At 35.8% G+C, this 16,876-nt stretch overlaps 1 protein-coding gene across 2 annotated transcripts; it reads left to right on the forward strand.

The window, feature by feature from the left end:
- Nucleotides 1-3,003: 3,003 nt before the first annotated feature.
- LOC112783844 (LIM domain-containing protein WLIM2b) lies at nucleotides 3,004-5,741 on the forward strand. 2 transcript variants are annotated; one of them, XM_025826914.2, is made up of 6 exons: nucleotides 3,004-3,237; nucleotides 3,453-3,680; nucleotides 4,148-4,247; nucleotides 4,340-4,374; nucleotides 4,496-4,585; nucleotides 5,313-5,741. In XM_025826914.2, the coding sequence occupies exons 2-6, from the start codon at nucleotides 3,546-3,548 to the stop codon at nucleotides 5,520-5,522; spliced, it is 570 nt and encodes a 189-aa protein (XP_025682699.1). In that variant the 5' UTR covers nucleotides 3,004-3,237; nucleotides 3,453-3,545; the 3' UTR covers nucleotides 5,523-5,741. The 2 variants fall into 2 exon arrangements, with proteins under 2 accessions (XP_025682699.1, XP_025682700.1); XM_025826915.3 differs by having other exon boundaries at nucleotides 3,472-3,680.
- The last annotated feature ends 11,135 nt before the right edge of the window (nucleotides 5,742-16,876 follow it).

The following is a 16,876-nucleotide window of genomic DNA, read 5'->3' on the forward strand; positions in this document are numbered from 1 at the left end:
CACAAGGTACTGGAGGAGGTTTCTAATCGGTCAAGCGGACCGAAAACATCAAAAATTCGGTGGTTCTTCTCCTCGTTTGGTTCTGCCGAACTGGTTCCTGGCAGGGATAATTCCACTTCGCGATTCCACCGAACAAAACACACGTCACTGCGGAGAGAGAGAGAGAGAGAGAGAGAGAGAGAGAGAGAGAGAGAGAGAGAGAGAGAGAGAGAGAGAGAGAGAGAGTTTGTGCTTTTTATATAACTTGATTACTGACTAAGTGTCACTTAATCAACGGGAATGATGTATGCGTCACGACACGTGGCGCATTAAGTGCTGCGTGTCGCGATTTTAAACTGCTGAGTCAGTGAGGTTAATTTTTAAATATCATGAAAGGTAATTGGGTATAGTAAAAAACTAAAATAATGATCTCAAATGGTGGTATTAAATTAAAATAAAGATCGAGTAAATTACTAATGTAAATGATATTAGTAAAGCCGAGCTTTTACAATCGTTCAGATCCAATATCAAGTAGTTGTCCAGCCTGTCCTTCGTCAAATAAAATTAAATAATAACATAATATTAATATTACATTATTATTCATTTTATTTAAAGATCACAAAAAAAAGTTATCATAGACATTATGCGAATAAAACGTAAAACTCGTATACACAACTCTAAAACAAAAACCAGAATGTTATAATTATACCTTAAAATTTTTAATTCGAAAGTCGTAAAGTTTGGTTATGAATAAACTCTTCTTTTTAAGCGTTCTTTAGTGAGATAAATTTCAATTTGGCTCCTGAAATTTAGTCCGATGATCAGAATGATTCTCACAATTTCGTTAGTCCCAATTAGAACCCCCAAATTTATAATTGTAGCTCTGTCTTGCCCCTGCGATCATCTTCGTCAGCAGAATGCTAATCTGATGCAATTACATGACATGATGGACACTACTTAAATGACGGTGCATTGGTTTCGCGTCCAAACCCTTTGGAAACTACGTCGTTTCAGTTTTTTGTGGGTTAAAACTCTGTTTCTTTCCACTAGGACGATCATAAGTTGCAAAACATCAAGAAAACCCCTACACTACGTGGTTTCCAAAGGATTTGGACGCAAAACTAATGCGCCGTCGTTTAAGTAGTGTCCACCATGTCATGCAATTGCGCTAGATCAGCATTCTGGTGACGGAGATGATCGCAGGGGTAAGCTGGAGCCACAATTACAAATTTGAGAGTTCTAATTGGGACCAACAAAATTGTGGGAGTCATTTTAAACATCAGGCCAAATTTCAGGGGTCAAATTGAAATTTAACTCGTTCTTTAGTAGGATGTCTACTAAAGATATAATTTTAACTTATACCTTTATATATTTATATATTTTGTACATCCCATTACTTTTAGATATTGTTAGCTTTACCTTTAGGATTTCACTATTTTGTTCCTATTGGTAAAAAAACAAAAAATATACGTAACCAACTAATGATGCTATTAAACGTAGTCAATTAATAAAAAGAATCCAACAAAAAAATAAAAATAATACCTAAAGAGCCATTCTATTTTCATTTTCTATCTCATTTACAATAAAAAAAAAATCGCATAAACTTTTATTCTCTATTTTATTTACAATAAAAAACAATTACACAAACTTTTATTCTTTTCTTTTTAGGCGCACGTCGCACCATCTAACTGTCGAAAGTATTGTTATATCCGTGTCGCTGCTCGTGCCACCAATCAATGCTGCGCAACGTTCATCCACTACCGGCAATTGCAACACCTCTACTGCAAACGTAGTTCAGGGCCTCCGCATGCGTTTGGACGTAGGGGAAGGCTGCTGTTCTTGCCAACCACTCGTCCGTCACCAACCACATTGTGTTCCGTGCAAGAATACCATGCTCTACCACCAACCTCTTTCCAAACATTTCTCCCCACATTGCCTATCTCCTCTCGCAAGAACAGCGCAGTCACCCCTCCTTCTCCTCATGCAAGAACGACGCGGCCTCTCTCTCCATTTCTTCGTGCAATATCTTCTTCTTCTTAGTTTTGGATAATTCTTTTTACTAGTTTTGAATGTTTCTTTATCCTAGGTTTTAGATGTTTTTTTTTCCTATATTTTGGATGTTTTTTTCTTTTTAAATTTTGAATTTTTTTAATAGTATTAGATAGTTTTTTTCTTAGTTTCGAATGTTCTTTTTTCAATATTTTTTTATGTCTTATTTTATTTGGTTTTAGATTTTTTAAAATAATTTTAGATATTTCTTTTTTGTTACGTTTCGAATATTCCTTTATATTAAGTTTTGAGTATTCTCTTTATAATGATTTTAAATGTTTATTTTTATTTAGTTTTAATTTTTTTTCAATTTAATTGTGCATCTTTTTTATGATAATTTGAATTCACGCCACTTCTAAAAAAAATTCAAAAAAGTTGCTAGTTGACTGTATTCTTTATTAGTTATCTAACAAATTGGAAAAAAAAAATTATACTAATTTTTTTTGGTGACAAATTTATACTAATTTATTAAAGAATAAAGTATATTTTTATCATTAAAAATTATTAAAAATTTTAAAAATATTCTTAAGTTTTGTTTTGCTTTAATTTTGTTTTTGAAATTTTCGATTTACATCAAATATACTATTGACAGCTAATGCATGACAATTATATCTAGTTTATGTGTGTTGAACAGTTTCTTATAAATTTATTACTGAATTATTCTTAAATTTCTGAAAAATTAACTGTAAGAAGTGTATTTAATATAATTTAAAAATTTTTAAAATAAAATTAAAATAAAATAAAATTTATAAATATTTTTAAATTTTTAATAAATTATAAAGACAAAAAATATATTTTATCTCTTATTAAAACTTATCCACATGCCACATTCTTACAAGACATGTTTGGTTTTTTTTTCTTTAACTATATGGACTTTACAATATCAAAACTTTTTTAATAATAAATAAATAATTGTATTTATAAAAAATTAAAATAGATCCAAATAAATAACATTATGGTTACCATGATATGATTAGTTATCAATTATCATATAAATTCATTCATTCATATATTCTTTCAAAGTCCCATTCTGAGCTCTGAGCTGTGTGTGAAGTGGCTATTCTTATTTCTTCTTCTTTTTGGGTTTCTTCTTCAGCCCTCAGAATCGCTCATAGTCTCAATCTCAAGCTTTAAAAAGCTTTAGATCGTAACAAACCCTTTTACACACAGCATCACTGATCCACCATTTCTCACTTTCCCTTTCACAAGGTACGATCTTTATCCTATTCTCAAATACCCATTTGACTATACTAACTTTTGCAGCATTCCCATAGTTGAAGCTTCTTTCAGAACCAAACAGATTGATAAGAAAAAAAAAAAGAAGAAAAGATCCCTTTTTCGGTTTTAACTTGAAGTTTTCAATTTTGACCCTTTTTGACCATGTGCTGAATCTGTTTTATATTGGTGTTTTTTTTTTTCCTTAGCTGAATTTGTTTGTGACAGGCAAAATCTAACAAGAGAACTAGTGTCTGAAGCGGATCCATTGTTGGATTTTGATCTAGAAAAGGGTCATAACGATGTCTTTCATTGGCACCCAGCAAAAGTGCAAGGCTTGTGAGAAAACTGTGTACCCTGTTGATCAGTTATCTGCTGATGGCACTGCATACCATAAAGCTTGTTTTAGATGCTCTCATTGCAAGGGAACTTTAAAGGTTTCTTCTTTTTCATATTTGGAAAGTAAAGATAAAAAATATATGTATGCATGTTTTCTAATGTTTTAGCTTCAAGCCTGCATTGTTGAATTTATAGCATGAGAATATTGTTCAGTGCTCTCAAAATTTGGACTCTTCAATTTTAAACTTGTAAAATTTTGCTAGAGATTCTTGCTTTTATTCAGCGCTTTTTTCCATATTTTGATCTGAAACTATTGATTCTTTGTTAATGGTTAAAATGCTGCACTTTATTCTCTAAACCGGAATAGAATATTGCGACTTTGATGATTTGATCAGAAAGGAAGAAATGTGTGTGTAAAGTGAAGGTTGGAGTTTATGGAGTGTGAAATTATTCGCTCTGACATAGATCGGCCCGTAATTATAAATTTTGAACTACCATTTGTGTATCTGAGTTTACACTTTTAGTTACAGAATCACTACTACTGTTGATCACTTTTATGTTTCAGCTGAGCAACTATTCATCAATGGAAGGTGTCCTATACTGTAAGCCTCATTACGAGCAGCTCTTCAAGGAGACGGGCTCGTTCACCAAGAATTTCCAGTCATGTATGTGTGTCTTATTCTTCAAGGATAGAGCTATCTTCGTGTGATTTTTGAGTCGGATGCGTCTTTAATGGCCATTATTTCCTTTTGAACAGCTGCTAAGTTAGCTGACAAGGCAACTCCCGAGCTGGTAAAACAGTTAGATTTGTGTATTGTTTAAACTTCTTTGTGATTGGATTTTCATAAACTGTTCTATTACATTTGATTTTTATTCAATAACTACTGGAAATGGCATCTTCTAATTGTTCTAGACAAGGTCCCCTAGTAAAGCTGCTAGCATGTTTTCTGGGACACAAGAAAAGTGCGCTACATGTGGCAAAACTGCTTATCCGTTGGAAAAGGTTAGGACCCGAAAAACTCTAAACAGATTATTTTGTAGGGTCAATTACATATTGGATATAGTAGTGTTGTATATGAGTGTAACTATAAAACACTTAAGTTGAATATGTCTTTTCGGAATGCTTACTGGAGCATAATGAAGGTTAGTGTAAAGCGATATTCTCTTCCTTTTCCAGAAATATGGATTTGTTTTTGGCTAAATTGCCAACACAGAAACTCTTGTTGCTCGAACTTTTTTCCTTTTGTTGGTCCTGCTAAGCATTGACATTATTCTGTTCTAGACAAATCATACATTATCGTGCCTTTTCTGCAGAATAATATAATTGAACTTCATTTTTGATCCTTGTAACAAAGTAGACTTTGATAGAGTTGTGATCTTCATGGAATATGATAATTGTAGAGAAGAAATGTCTGTGTCTAAAGCTTAGTTCTGTGCCTAAGATGACACAACACCGGAAAGAAAACAGTATGTTTGCTTATGAATAGAAACTGGAGAATCTACTTTTTACACATTTGGACACACTCGCACTAAAACTGGACCCGACTAACTTCATTCAAGATAAATTCACATGTTTACAAGTTCCATCAAACCTTTTTGTTAGATAGCCTAAATATGAGTTATTAGATTTTGTGTTCTTCCAAGAATTTCCTGAATGAGTTATGCAGTTGTACATATTTACTTGAATTGAAATGGTAGTTTAAGAACAGCACTTGTTTGAGTGAGTGCAGGTAACAGTGGAAGGGCAGGCATATCACAAATCATGTTTCAAGTGTTCTCACGGCGGCTGTCCCATAACGCCGTCGAATTACGCAGCCCTCGAGGGCATTTTGTATTGCAAGCACCATTTCTCCCAGCTTTTTAAGGAGAAAGGCAGCTATAACCATCTTGTTAAGTCAGCATCGATCAAACGGGCAGCGACCTCTGTTCCAGATTCTTAAGAATCTTGGTGCCATCTCTTGCAGTTTCATTTTTCCCTTCCTTTTTTAATTTTTTCTCTTCTTTTTTGATCTGTCATGAAAGTGTTTGTATGCGTGGCTTTTTTTTTTTTTTCTTCTCTTTTTGCTTCTATGATGGCTTGGTTGTTTCTTACATTTCTTTTTAAAACGTGTGGTGTGCCAATCTTGTGTGGTTTTATTTATCCAATGCACATTGACAAATGAGAGTGTGATTTTGCTAGATTTTTATTACCATAGTTTCTGACTCTGTTAGATCCCATTAGTATATTAGTTAGGGCTTATTTAAGAGAGTTTATAAGAAAAAATTTTTATTTTTGAATTATTATTTTTTAAGAGATCTTTTAGAAAAATAAAAATAATTTTATGTTTAAATATTTTATGTACATTTTTTTATTTATCATTTATGTTTAGTTATAATAATATAAAAGTATTTTGATTGTTTATTATGTGAAAAATAATTTTTTAAGTAGCTTTTGTTTTAAAAAAATAAATTATAACTTTTAAAAAAAGATATTTTTTATTTTTATAGTATTTTTATTTTTATTATTAAAAATTTGTCAAATGTGTTAAAAAAGTATTGAATTTTTTTTTTGAAAAACTATCAAAAGTACCAATGAAGTTTACCAACGCTGACAAAAATACCCATAAATTAAGAAAATTAATGTTGTACACATAAAAGATGAGTTCTGTACGACAAAAGTATCAAAACTTTAATTTTTTGTTGATTTTTTAATAAAATTCCTAAACTATTCCACCCTTATCCAATTCTACTGTCATTTCCTCTCTTCTCACTTCTCTCCTCACTTTTTCCTCTCTCAAAAACCCTCACAGAGTTACAGAGCTCTCCTCCTACCTCTTCATTGTCGTCCGCTAGTGCGGAATTCAAAGTCCACAAACTAACCGGCAAGTGCACCGGGGTCGTACCAAGTAATACCTCAGGTGAGTGAGGGTCGATCCCACGAGGATTGAAGGACTAAGCAACAATGGTTGATTAATTTACTTAGTTAGATAAACAGAAAATAGTGTTAAGAGTTCAAAAAGCATTAAACAGAAGACAGGCAAATAAATAAGTTGGGAATAAAATATGGAGAAGCAGTTAAGGCTTCAGAGTTATCTATTTTCCGGATTGACTTTTCTTACTAATTATTTTAATCATGCAAGATTCAATTCATGGCAAACTATACGTGACTAGACCCTAATTCCTTAGACCTTTCTAGTCTTCTCTAAAATTTATCAACTGCCAATTTCTTGGTCACTTAATTCCAATTAGAGGGTGAAGTTCAATTCTAGTTTATATGCCACAAAAATCCTTAATTACCCAAATATAAAAGGATTATATGTCACGTATCCCGTTAAATCCAGATAATTAAAATTTAGGAGAAATTGTTTTCAAGCTGTTGTTCAAGTAAAGAGCTTTTCCAAGTTATACAAGAATTCAATTAGAAAGAGGGTCATACTTCCGTTCCACCCAAATTCATAAAATAAATAATGAAAACAATTCTTGAAATAGAAATCAATACATGAATTAAAATAGAGAAATAATAGTATCAATCATTCAATAGACAGAGCTCCTAACCTTAACAATGGAGGTTTAGTTGCTCATGGCAAAGAAAATGAGGATTCTGATAAAATGTATTTTGGCTGAAGTGGAATGGAAATCCCCTTCTATATCTAATTCTAATTAATTTAAAATCTATCTTCTAAAACTAAAATAATATCTTTTCCTATTTTAAAATAAAAATTAAAGTTTAAATCAGAATTAATTAAAGCAATCAGCACGTCTTCAATTGATGGATGGGGACCACTTGCTTCGTAGGGTCTACGCCTAACTTGGAGTGGGCATAACCATTCTTGTGTGAATCTCCCTTGAGTCTCTGCTATCCCCTGGCTCTAGTCTATGTTTCTGGGCCGAAAACTAGGTCGAAACCCGGCCTGAAATCGCCCCCAGCGTTTTCTTCGAATTCTGCATGTGGCGCATGTCACGCGTACGCATCAGTCACGCGTACGTGTCGATGATCTTCTTCGCGTGTCACTCGTACGCGTCAGGTACGCGCACGCATCGCCATGGACAGCTCCGAATCACGCGTACGCGTCAGGCATGCGCATGCGTCGCTCCTTGCTGGTCAGCTCCTTGGTTTCTTCTCTTTCTCTTGCAGAAACTCCATCAAATCCATCCGAATGCTTTCTAAAATAAACAGAATTGCACAAGACTCAAAGTAGCATCCATAGTGGCTAAAAGATAATTAATTCTTGATTAAACTCAACAATTTAAATGCAAATTCACTAGGAAAAGATAGGAAAGTTGCTCACGCATCATAACACCAAACTTGAATTGTTGCTTGTCCTCAAGCAACCAAACTAATATAGGCTTAGGATGTGAATTTGCATGAGAATGAGAGTTCGATTAAGCTCATGTCTCTTCTTATAGTGGGGTTTACAACTGCAATCCTGAATAGTTTTGGCATCTCACTCTCCTTTGAATCAGAAAGATGTCAGTGTCATTCGTAATTAGAATCCGGATAATATTATGAATTCTCTGATCTTTTGTTACTCAATTTAACCCTTGAACACAACAATTTTTCTTTTCTTTTGTGCTTTGCACCTTGAGCCTTGCCATGACTTTAAATGTTTTGTCTCAAGCTTCACTTGACACAGAAACACCACAAGCACTTAACTGGGGAACTCTCTTTAAGTTCTGATTTTTCTTTCAGTTACTCCCAGACAGTGGTGCTCAAAGCCTTTGGCATACTCTGCTAATTGTAATTGATCTCGACTCTAAATGTTTTGTCTCAAGGATTACTTGACACAAGAACACCACAAGCATATGACTAGGGAAACAACTCTTTGAGCTATTAATCATGTCTGACCTCCCTAGTCATTGATACTCAGAGCCTTGGACCTTGTTTTTATATCTTTTTTTTGCTGTTTCTTTTGCTTCAAGGATTAAATTTTTGTTTGTTTCAGAGAAGTCATAATAATTCTCTAAATCCCTGTTTCTTGTACATCAACATTCTTTGATTCAAATTTAAATATGCACTGTTCATGTCATGCATTCAGAGTCACAGAAAATACTACCATATGTAAGTGAATAAGACTACTCTTCAATATAAACTCAATTTCTCATGCAATACATCACTTCTTTTTCTTTTTCTTTTTAGATTCAAGTTCAGTGAGCGGTACATGAGACAAATAGAATGAAATTAATTCTAAGAACTGAAAGCACTAAAGACCATGCAGGCAATCAAAGCAACAGAAAACAGAAAATAACAAAATAAGAACGGAAGAGAAATAGAATGAAGGGAACTCAACCACCTCAGTTATGCTAGTGGCCATCTCATTCCTCCATGAAGAACATTCATCTCCCTTTGGTGCTATTAAAATAAGCAGAAAAGCCATAAGCATAGCGACAACACCAAACTTAAAGGTTTGCTTGTCCTCAAGCAAAGAAGAATTGAAAACAAAAACAAATAGTAAGATGAAAGAATAATAAAAGGATAAAAGAACAAGAGAGAATTAGGATTGGGGGGTGGATGATTTGAAATCAGGCGCTGAGGAGTTTAATTTGGGCGTCGCATGCGACGCGTACGCGTCTGGCATGCGTATGCGTGCCCTTGGTTTGTGCGAATCGCGCGAAGGCGGCCGCGCGCACGCACAACTCTCTGCTCGCATGGCTTAGGAACAAAATTTTCAGATGACGCGTGCGCGTCATGCACGCGCACGCGTGGGTGGCCAATTTCGGAAAGGATGCGCACGCGTCAGGGACGCGTACGCGTGATCAAGTTTGTGCCTCTAGCACACTTCCAGCCTCAAGCTATCACAACTCTCTGCCCAAGCACTTGTTGACGCCGTTTTCAGGGCCACGCGTATGCGTCAGGGACGCGCACGCGTGGTTGGCTATTTGAGCAAACGACGCGCACGCGTCAGAGACGCGTACGCGTGATGCGGCTTATGCGCCCAGCACAGTTCCAGCCCCACTCCAGCTCAACTCTCTGTCCAATTTTATTTTTCACGCACACACATATGACGCGTACGCGTCAGTGACGCTTGTGCGTCGTGTGCTCGTTTTTTTTTATGTTGCCTGAAGTGTTCGGTTCTTGTTATAAAATAGCTGCATGATCAGAAAAAAATAGTAAAAACTCAATAACAATCAAATAAGTAAGAAAACTCCTACTACAAAAAATAACTTAGGATACAAAATTATCGGGTTGCCTCCCGACAAGCACTTCTTTAACGTCACTAGCTTGACAGTCAGTTTTGCTAATTCAGCAGATGAGCGGACCTCTAGCGATCGATCTCGCCTCCAAGATAGTGCTTCAACCTCTGGCCATTCATTGTAAATTTCCTGTCAGAATTCTCTTCCTATATTTTCACATAACCATATGGTGAAGCTCTGGTAACCACAAACGGTCCTGACCACCGGGATTTCAGCTTCCCGGGAAAGAGTTTGAGCCTTGAATTATATAGAAGCACTCTCTGTCCTGGCTCAAAGACTCTGATGGCAATCTTCTTGTCATGCAGTAACTTGGTTCTCTCTTTATAGAGCTTGGTATTCTCATAGGCTGAATATCTGAATTCGTCAAGCTCATTCAACTGAAGCATTCGCTTGATTCCTGCAGCTTCTGAATCAAGATTCAGATATCGGATTGCCCAGTAAGCTTTATGCTCCAGCTCAACTGGCAAGTGACAGGCTTTGCCATAGACCAACTGATAAGGGAAAATGCCAATAGGAGTCTTGTAAGCTTTCCGGTATGCCCAAAGAGCATCATCAAGCTTCCTAGACCAGTCCTTTCTTGAAACACTGACGGTCTTCTCTAGATCCGCTTGAGTTCCTGGTTGGAAACTTCAACCTGTCCACTTGTCTGAGGGTGATAGGGGGTTGCCACTTTATGACGGACTCCATATCTCTGCAGAAGAGAGTCCAGCTGTCTGTTATAGAAGTGACTTCCTCCATCACTAATGAATGTCCTTGGGACACCAAACCGGCTAAAGATATATCTCTGAAGAAAATGCATTACCACCTTGGCATCATTGGTGGGCAGAGCCACAGCTTCCACCCACTTGGACACATAATCAACTGCCACTAGAATATAGTTGTTTGAATGTGAGGATAGGAAAGGTCCCATGAAATCAATACCCCACACATCAAATAACTCAACCTCAAGAATTTCCTGCTGTGACATTTCATGGTTGGCAGGGAGATTTGTGGCTTTTTCACATCTGTCACAGTGCTTCACAAATGCTCGAGTCTCTGAAGAGAGTCGGCCAATAAAACCCGCTCTGAAGGACCTTTGTAGCTGTCCTTTCACCACCAAAGTGACCTCCATACTTAGAACCATAACAGTGCCTAAGAATCTGCTGTTTTTCTTCATCTGGGACACATCTCCGGATGACACCATCTGAACACCTTTTAAAAAAGGTATGGTTCCTCCCAAATGTAGTACTTCGCATCAGTCAATAGCTTCTTCACTTGTTGCCTACTGTACTCCCTTGGAATAAAATTCATGGCCTTATAATTTGCAATGTCTGCAAACCATGGAGCCTGCTGAATGAGGAACAATTGCTCATCTGGAAACGTCTCAGTCACAGCTGTGGGTGGTTGCACTCCTGCTTTAGGCTCAATCCTGGAAAGATGGTCAGCTACTTGATTTTCTGACCCTTTTCTGTCTTTCATCTCAATATCAAACTCCTGAAGGAGCAACACCCATCTGATTAATCTTGGTTTAGAATCCTGCTTGGTTAGAAGGTACTTCAAAGCAGCATGGTTAGTATAAACAATGACCTTAGAACCAAGTAAATAGGACCTAAACTTATCAACAACATACACAATAGCTAATAATTCCTTTTCTGTAGTTGTGTAATTCTTTTGGGCATCATTTAACACACGACTGGCATAGTAAATGACATGTACAAGCTTACCATGCCCCTGTCCTAAAACAGCTCCTATAGCAAAGTCACTGGCATCACACATCAACTCAAATGGTAAATCCCAATAAGGGGGAGCTATAATGGGAGCAGAGGTAAGATTTGCTTTTAGAGTTCAAAAGCATGCAGACAATCAAAATCAAAGACAAAAGGAACATCAGCAACCAATAGGTTGCTTAACAGTTTAGCAATTTTAGAAAAATCCTTTATAAATCTTCTATAAAATTCTGCATGACCTAAGAAACTCTTGACTGCCTTAACATTAGCCGGTGGTGGTAATTTTTCAATTACCTCCACCTTTGCTCTATCTACCTCAATTCCCTTACTTGAAATCCGGTGTCCAAGAACAATACCTTCTATAACCATAAAATGACATTTTTCCCAATTTAAAACAAGGTTTGATTCTTGACATCGTTTCAAGACAAGAGATAAATGCTTAAGGCAAGATTCAAAAGAATTACCAAAAATAGAAAAGTCATCCATAAATACCTCAATGAACTTTTCAACCATATCAGAAAAAAATGAAAGCATTGAAAGAACTGAAGATTGATGGTTTAGAGGTTATAGTAAACTCTCGTTGCAAGTATAGTTACTAAACCAAGCAATCAACTTTTCTTACAAAAGTTTTGGTTGTCACAAGTAACAAACCCCTTTAAAATTGATAACCGAGTATTTAAACCTCGGGTCGTCTTCTCAAGAAATTGCAGGGAGGTGTTCTTATTATTGGTTAGGAGTCTTGTAAATTGGGGGTTTTGAAAGTAAGAGAGAAGTATGTTGAATGACAAGTAAAATAAATAAATAACTATAAAATAGACTCTTAGCAAGATATGAAAACTGGAAGTCCTATCCTGGTTATCCTTATCAATTGTAATGAGAATTTGATTTTTCTCCCACTTTGTTAACCTCTAATTATGAAGGTAAGTTAAGTGGATGAATTAATTTTTATTCCTCAGGTCCTAGTCTTTCCTTGGAAAAAGTCAGAGTTATTAGAACTCGAATTAATTCTTGAATAATTCCAATTTTCAATCAACAATGAGTTTGATAACTCAAGAGTCACCAATTATTTAACCAAAGCCAAAAGGGAAAATATCTAAATTAAATTAAAAGCATTCATATAAATAAAGCAAAACAATCTTAAATCTGAAATACCTCAAATAATATTAATTAAGAAAATCATAACATGAATGTAGCATAAGTCTAGTTGAAAAGATAAATAACAATTAAAGGAATAGAATAAATAAAATTAGAAAGTAATTTAAAAGAACATTGAACCTGTGATGAAGAAGAAATAATCCTAAATCCTAAAATTAAATCCTAAGAGAGAGGAGAGAACCTCTCTCTCTAAAAACTACATCTAAAACTAAAATTGTGTATTATGAGCTTATGATCATGAATGAATGAATTCTCCCACTTTATAGCCTCTAATCTGTGTTTTCTGGGCCGTAAACTGGGTCAGAAACAGCCCAGAATTCACTGGTTGCGAATTCAAACACGTTAATTTTTCGTCACTGCGATGCGGCCGCGTGGAGCACGCGTTCGCGTCACCTAGTGTCAAAGCAACTATGGCATATTATATATCAAATCGAAGCCCCAGACGTTAGCTTTCCAACGCAACTGGAACCGCATCATTTGAACTTCTATAGCTAAAGTTATAGCTGTTTGAGTGCAAAAAGGTCAGGCTGGACAGCTTAGCAATTTCTCCAACTTCTTGTATTCCTTCCACTTTTGCATGCTTCCTTTCCATCCTCTAAGCCATTCTTGCCCTGTAATCTCTGAAATCACTTAATACACATATCAAGGCATCTAATGGTAATAAGAGAGGATTAAACATAGGGAACTTAAGGCCAAAGAAGCATGTTTTCAATCAAAGCACATAATTAGGAGGGCAAATGTAAAACCATGCAAATAGTATGAACAAGTGGGTAAAGAGTTGATAAAATCCACTCAATTGAGCACAAGATAAACTATAAAATAGTGGTTTATCAACCTCCCCACACTTAAACACTAGCATGTCCTCATGCTAAGCTCAAGAGTAGCTATAAAGATAAAGAGGAATGGTAAAATATATGAAATACAACCTATTTATATGAATGCAACTACATGCAAAATGTTTTTATCTACTTGGTTTAAAAATAAATAAGTTTTCCAAGAAAAACATAAATCAGATTTCACTAATTCAAATTATACAATAAAAAACAAGTAAAACTTGTAAGAAGATAGCTCATGAAAGCAGGAAACATAGAATTGAGCACTGAACCCTTACTGATAGTGTATATCACTCTAACTCTCAAGTGTCTAGGGTCAATCACTCTACTCTTCTCTAGTCATGCTTTCTAAAATTTGTTCTTCACCTAACCAATCAACAATATTTAATATACCAATGCAAACATCATGAGGTCTTTTCAAGGTTGTAATGGGGCTAAGGTAAGGGTAAGGGTATATGTATATGGCTAAGTGAGCTTTATAAATTGAATCTTTAATTAACCTAAGCTCTCACCTAATATACATATACTCTATATACTTTTAAATTCATGCCTAGCTACCCATAATTCCCACTTTTGTATCACATATTCATGTATCAACTTTTCTTTAATTTTATCACATATGCATTGATTTTTTTCATTAACTTAACATTGGGGTAATTTTGTCTCCTTATTTATTTATTTATATTATATATTTTTTCTCTTTTCTTTTTCTCTTTTTCTCTTTTTTTTTTTCTTTTTCTCTTTTTTTTTGTTTTTGTTTTAGAGAGACATAAAAACTAGAATAACATATCAATGCATATGGAATTTTTAATTTTCTGTTTTACATGAGTAGGTACCCAAATTTTCCAATATTCAAAATTAGAAACATGATACTTCCCTTATTAACCCAAGTTCCCACAGTTTTCTCACACTTAATTGTTACACAATCCCTATCTTAAGCTAACCGAAGATTCAATTGGAATATTTAATTGTTTTTCTACTTAAGGCTAGTGATGTGGTAAAATACAGAACAAATGGGATTAAAAGGCTCAAAGTGGCTGACAAGGGTGATTTAAAGGGTAGGCTTATTTGGGATAAGTGAGCTAAAATCAAACAATGGCCTCAATCATATGCAAGCATGTAAATACACTAAATAATGGACATATAGATTGGAGCAAAATATAGATTACAATCATAGAGAAGAAAACACACAGGAATAAAATATTTATGATTAAATAATGTAACCATATAAATAAGCTCAAATCTCACAGGTTTTGTGTTCTTTTAGCTAAAAAATCATGTTCCAAATACAACTTCAAACAAATTTAACACAAAAATTTTGATTTAAATTAGTGAAATACTATAAAATTTCTTGAAAGAGAAAATATTACTTCAACCAAGTAGTAACTAAATGCATAAAATCAAACAAATATGCAGATGCAACAATAAACAAATAAAAAAATAAAACAATGGTGTTGAAAAGAAGAATATGGCTAACCCATGGAGATCGGTATCGACCTCCCCACACTTAAAGATTGCACCGTCTTCGATGCATGCTAAGATGTACAAGTGGACGGGCTGCTCCAACTGATGTCTTTTTCTATAGATTGTACAAATTGACTTGCCTGTCTCCCCAGTTAGAAACTTTCCTTTCCCTTCCTCGGTGGCCATCCTGAAAGAAGATAAAAAGAAGGAAAGTAACCCAGAAATAAAGATAAGAACATAAATAAAATATGGGTGTTTATGCCAAATAATAAGGGTCTCATTTACATGGAAGCTTCAACATGTTCGTGAGAAAATAATAGAAGCACATGGCATACCAGTGGTGTAAAATTTGCAACACAGGGGAGGAGTGTGGGTAATGAAAATATCAATATAAGTTCATGTCAATGCAAATGGAGTGTAAGTATCATAAAAATTGGCATTGGCAGATAATTAACATCATCCTACAGTATAAAACAAGTTACTAAGCACCAAAGTAAATTCAAGAAAAGATGCAACAGTTGAATAAGAAAATTTTTAACACCAATTGAAAAAATAATAATTTTTGAAAAGAAAATAAAAATATGCACAAAATTAAAATGCAATGAATGAAAGTATGCAAATAAATTAAATAAAATAAAATAAAAGATAAGAAGGATGAGAAGTTAAAAAGATGAAGTAAGAAAGAAAGAAGAAAGAAGAAAAGATAGAAAATAAATTAGGATTTGAAAAGAAAAGATAAGATAATTGGCGCTGATTTGGTTGAGTTGTGCGGCGCAGGGGACGCGGATGCGTGAGGGACGCGGTCGCGTGGTGTGCGATAAGGTCAGGTGACGTGGAGGCGTGGGTCACGCGATCGCGTGGCCTGATTTGTGCGATCGGCGCGAGTGCAGCCTTGCGTTCGCACAACTCTCTGTTTGAAACTCTTTTTTGCTAATTTTCAGGGTGACGCGTTCGCGTGGTGGACGCGATCGCGTGGATGGCCTTATTTCCAATATGACGCGGACGCGTGGGTGACGCGTTCGTGTGGGAGGACTTGGGCTTCTAGCACGATTCCAGCCCTACTCCAGCACAACTTTCGGCCATGCACCCCTTTTACGTCGATTTTCAGGTCACGCGGCCGCGTGGGTGACGCGGTCACGTGGGAGGCAAATTTTCCATCTGACGCGGACGCGTGGGGAATGCGGTCACGTGGGGCGATTTGTGCCAAAGGCACGCCTCCAGCCATGCTCGCGCGTGACTCTCTGTTCACTTTTCTTTTCTCCTAATGCACTTGTGACGCGGACGCGTCAGCGACGCGCGTGCTTTTTTTTTTAATGCAGTATGCAGAATGCAATGCTAATATGAATGTTATGCAAAACTCCAGGTTCAATACAATAAAATAAAATAAAACTTGAAAACAAATAAAACTAAATAAAAATAAAAAGGAACGATCATACCATGGTGGGTTGTCTCCCACCTAGCACTTTTAGTTAAAGTCCTTAAGTTGGACATTTGGTGAGCTCCCTGTTATGGTGGCTTGTGCTTGAACTCATCCAGGAATCTCCACCAATGTTTGTAATTCCAATAGCCTCCGAGATCCCAAACTAGGCGCAGAAAGCCTTTAAGCAAGTTAAAGCAAGTGACAAGGCCCCAAGAGTGTTGATTGGCAGAATGAATTCCGGGGTCCCAAATCTTGCTTTTGCACCCGTCTTCTTGTTGATCATTAGTGTTCCAACTGGGTGGTAAGCAATCTGAATTCTCACTAAAGTGGCCAAACAACTTCCTAGACCCATTCAGTTGAGCTCTACACCAACCTTTGCCTTTAAACTTAAAGCTTTCAACCATAATGAACCTTGCAGGACAATTCTTACCACTGACCATCTTCCTCTTACTCTTTATGCCACAAAGAGCTCTAAGTTGACCATCCGTCTCCAGTAGCCCATATTCAAGTGGAATTAGAAAGCTAAGGGATATGAATTTTACCCA

The sequence above is a fragment of the Arachis hypogaea genome, chromosome 20, assembly GCF_003086295.3.
Source record: "Arachis hypogaea cultivar Tifrunner chromosome 20, arahy.Tifrunner.gnm2.J5K5, whole genome shotgun sequence".
Taxonomy (NCBI): Eukaryota; Viridiplantae; Streptophyta; class Magnoliopsida; order Fabales; family Fabaceae; genus Arachis; species Arachis hypogaea.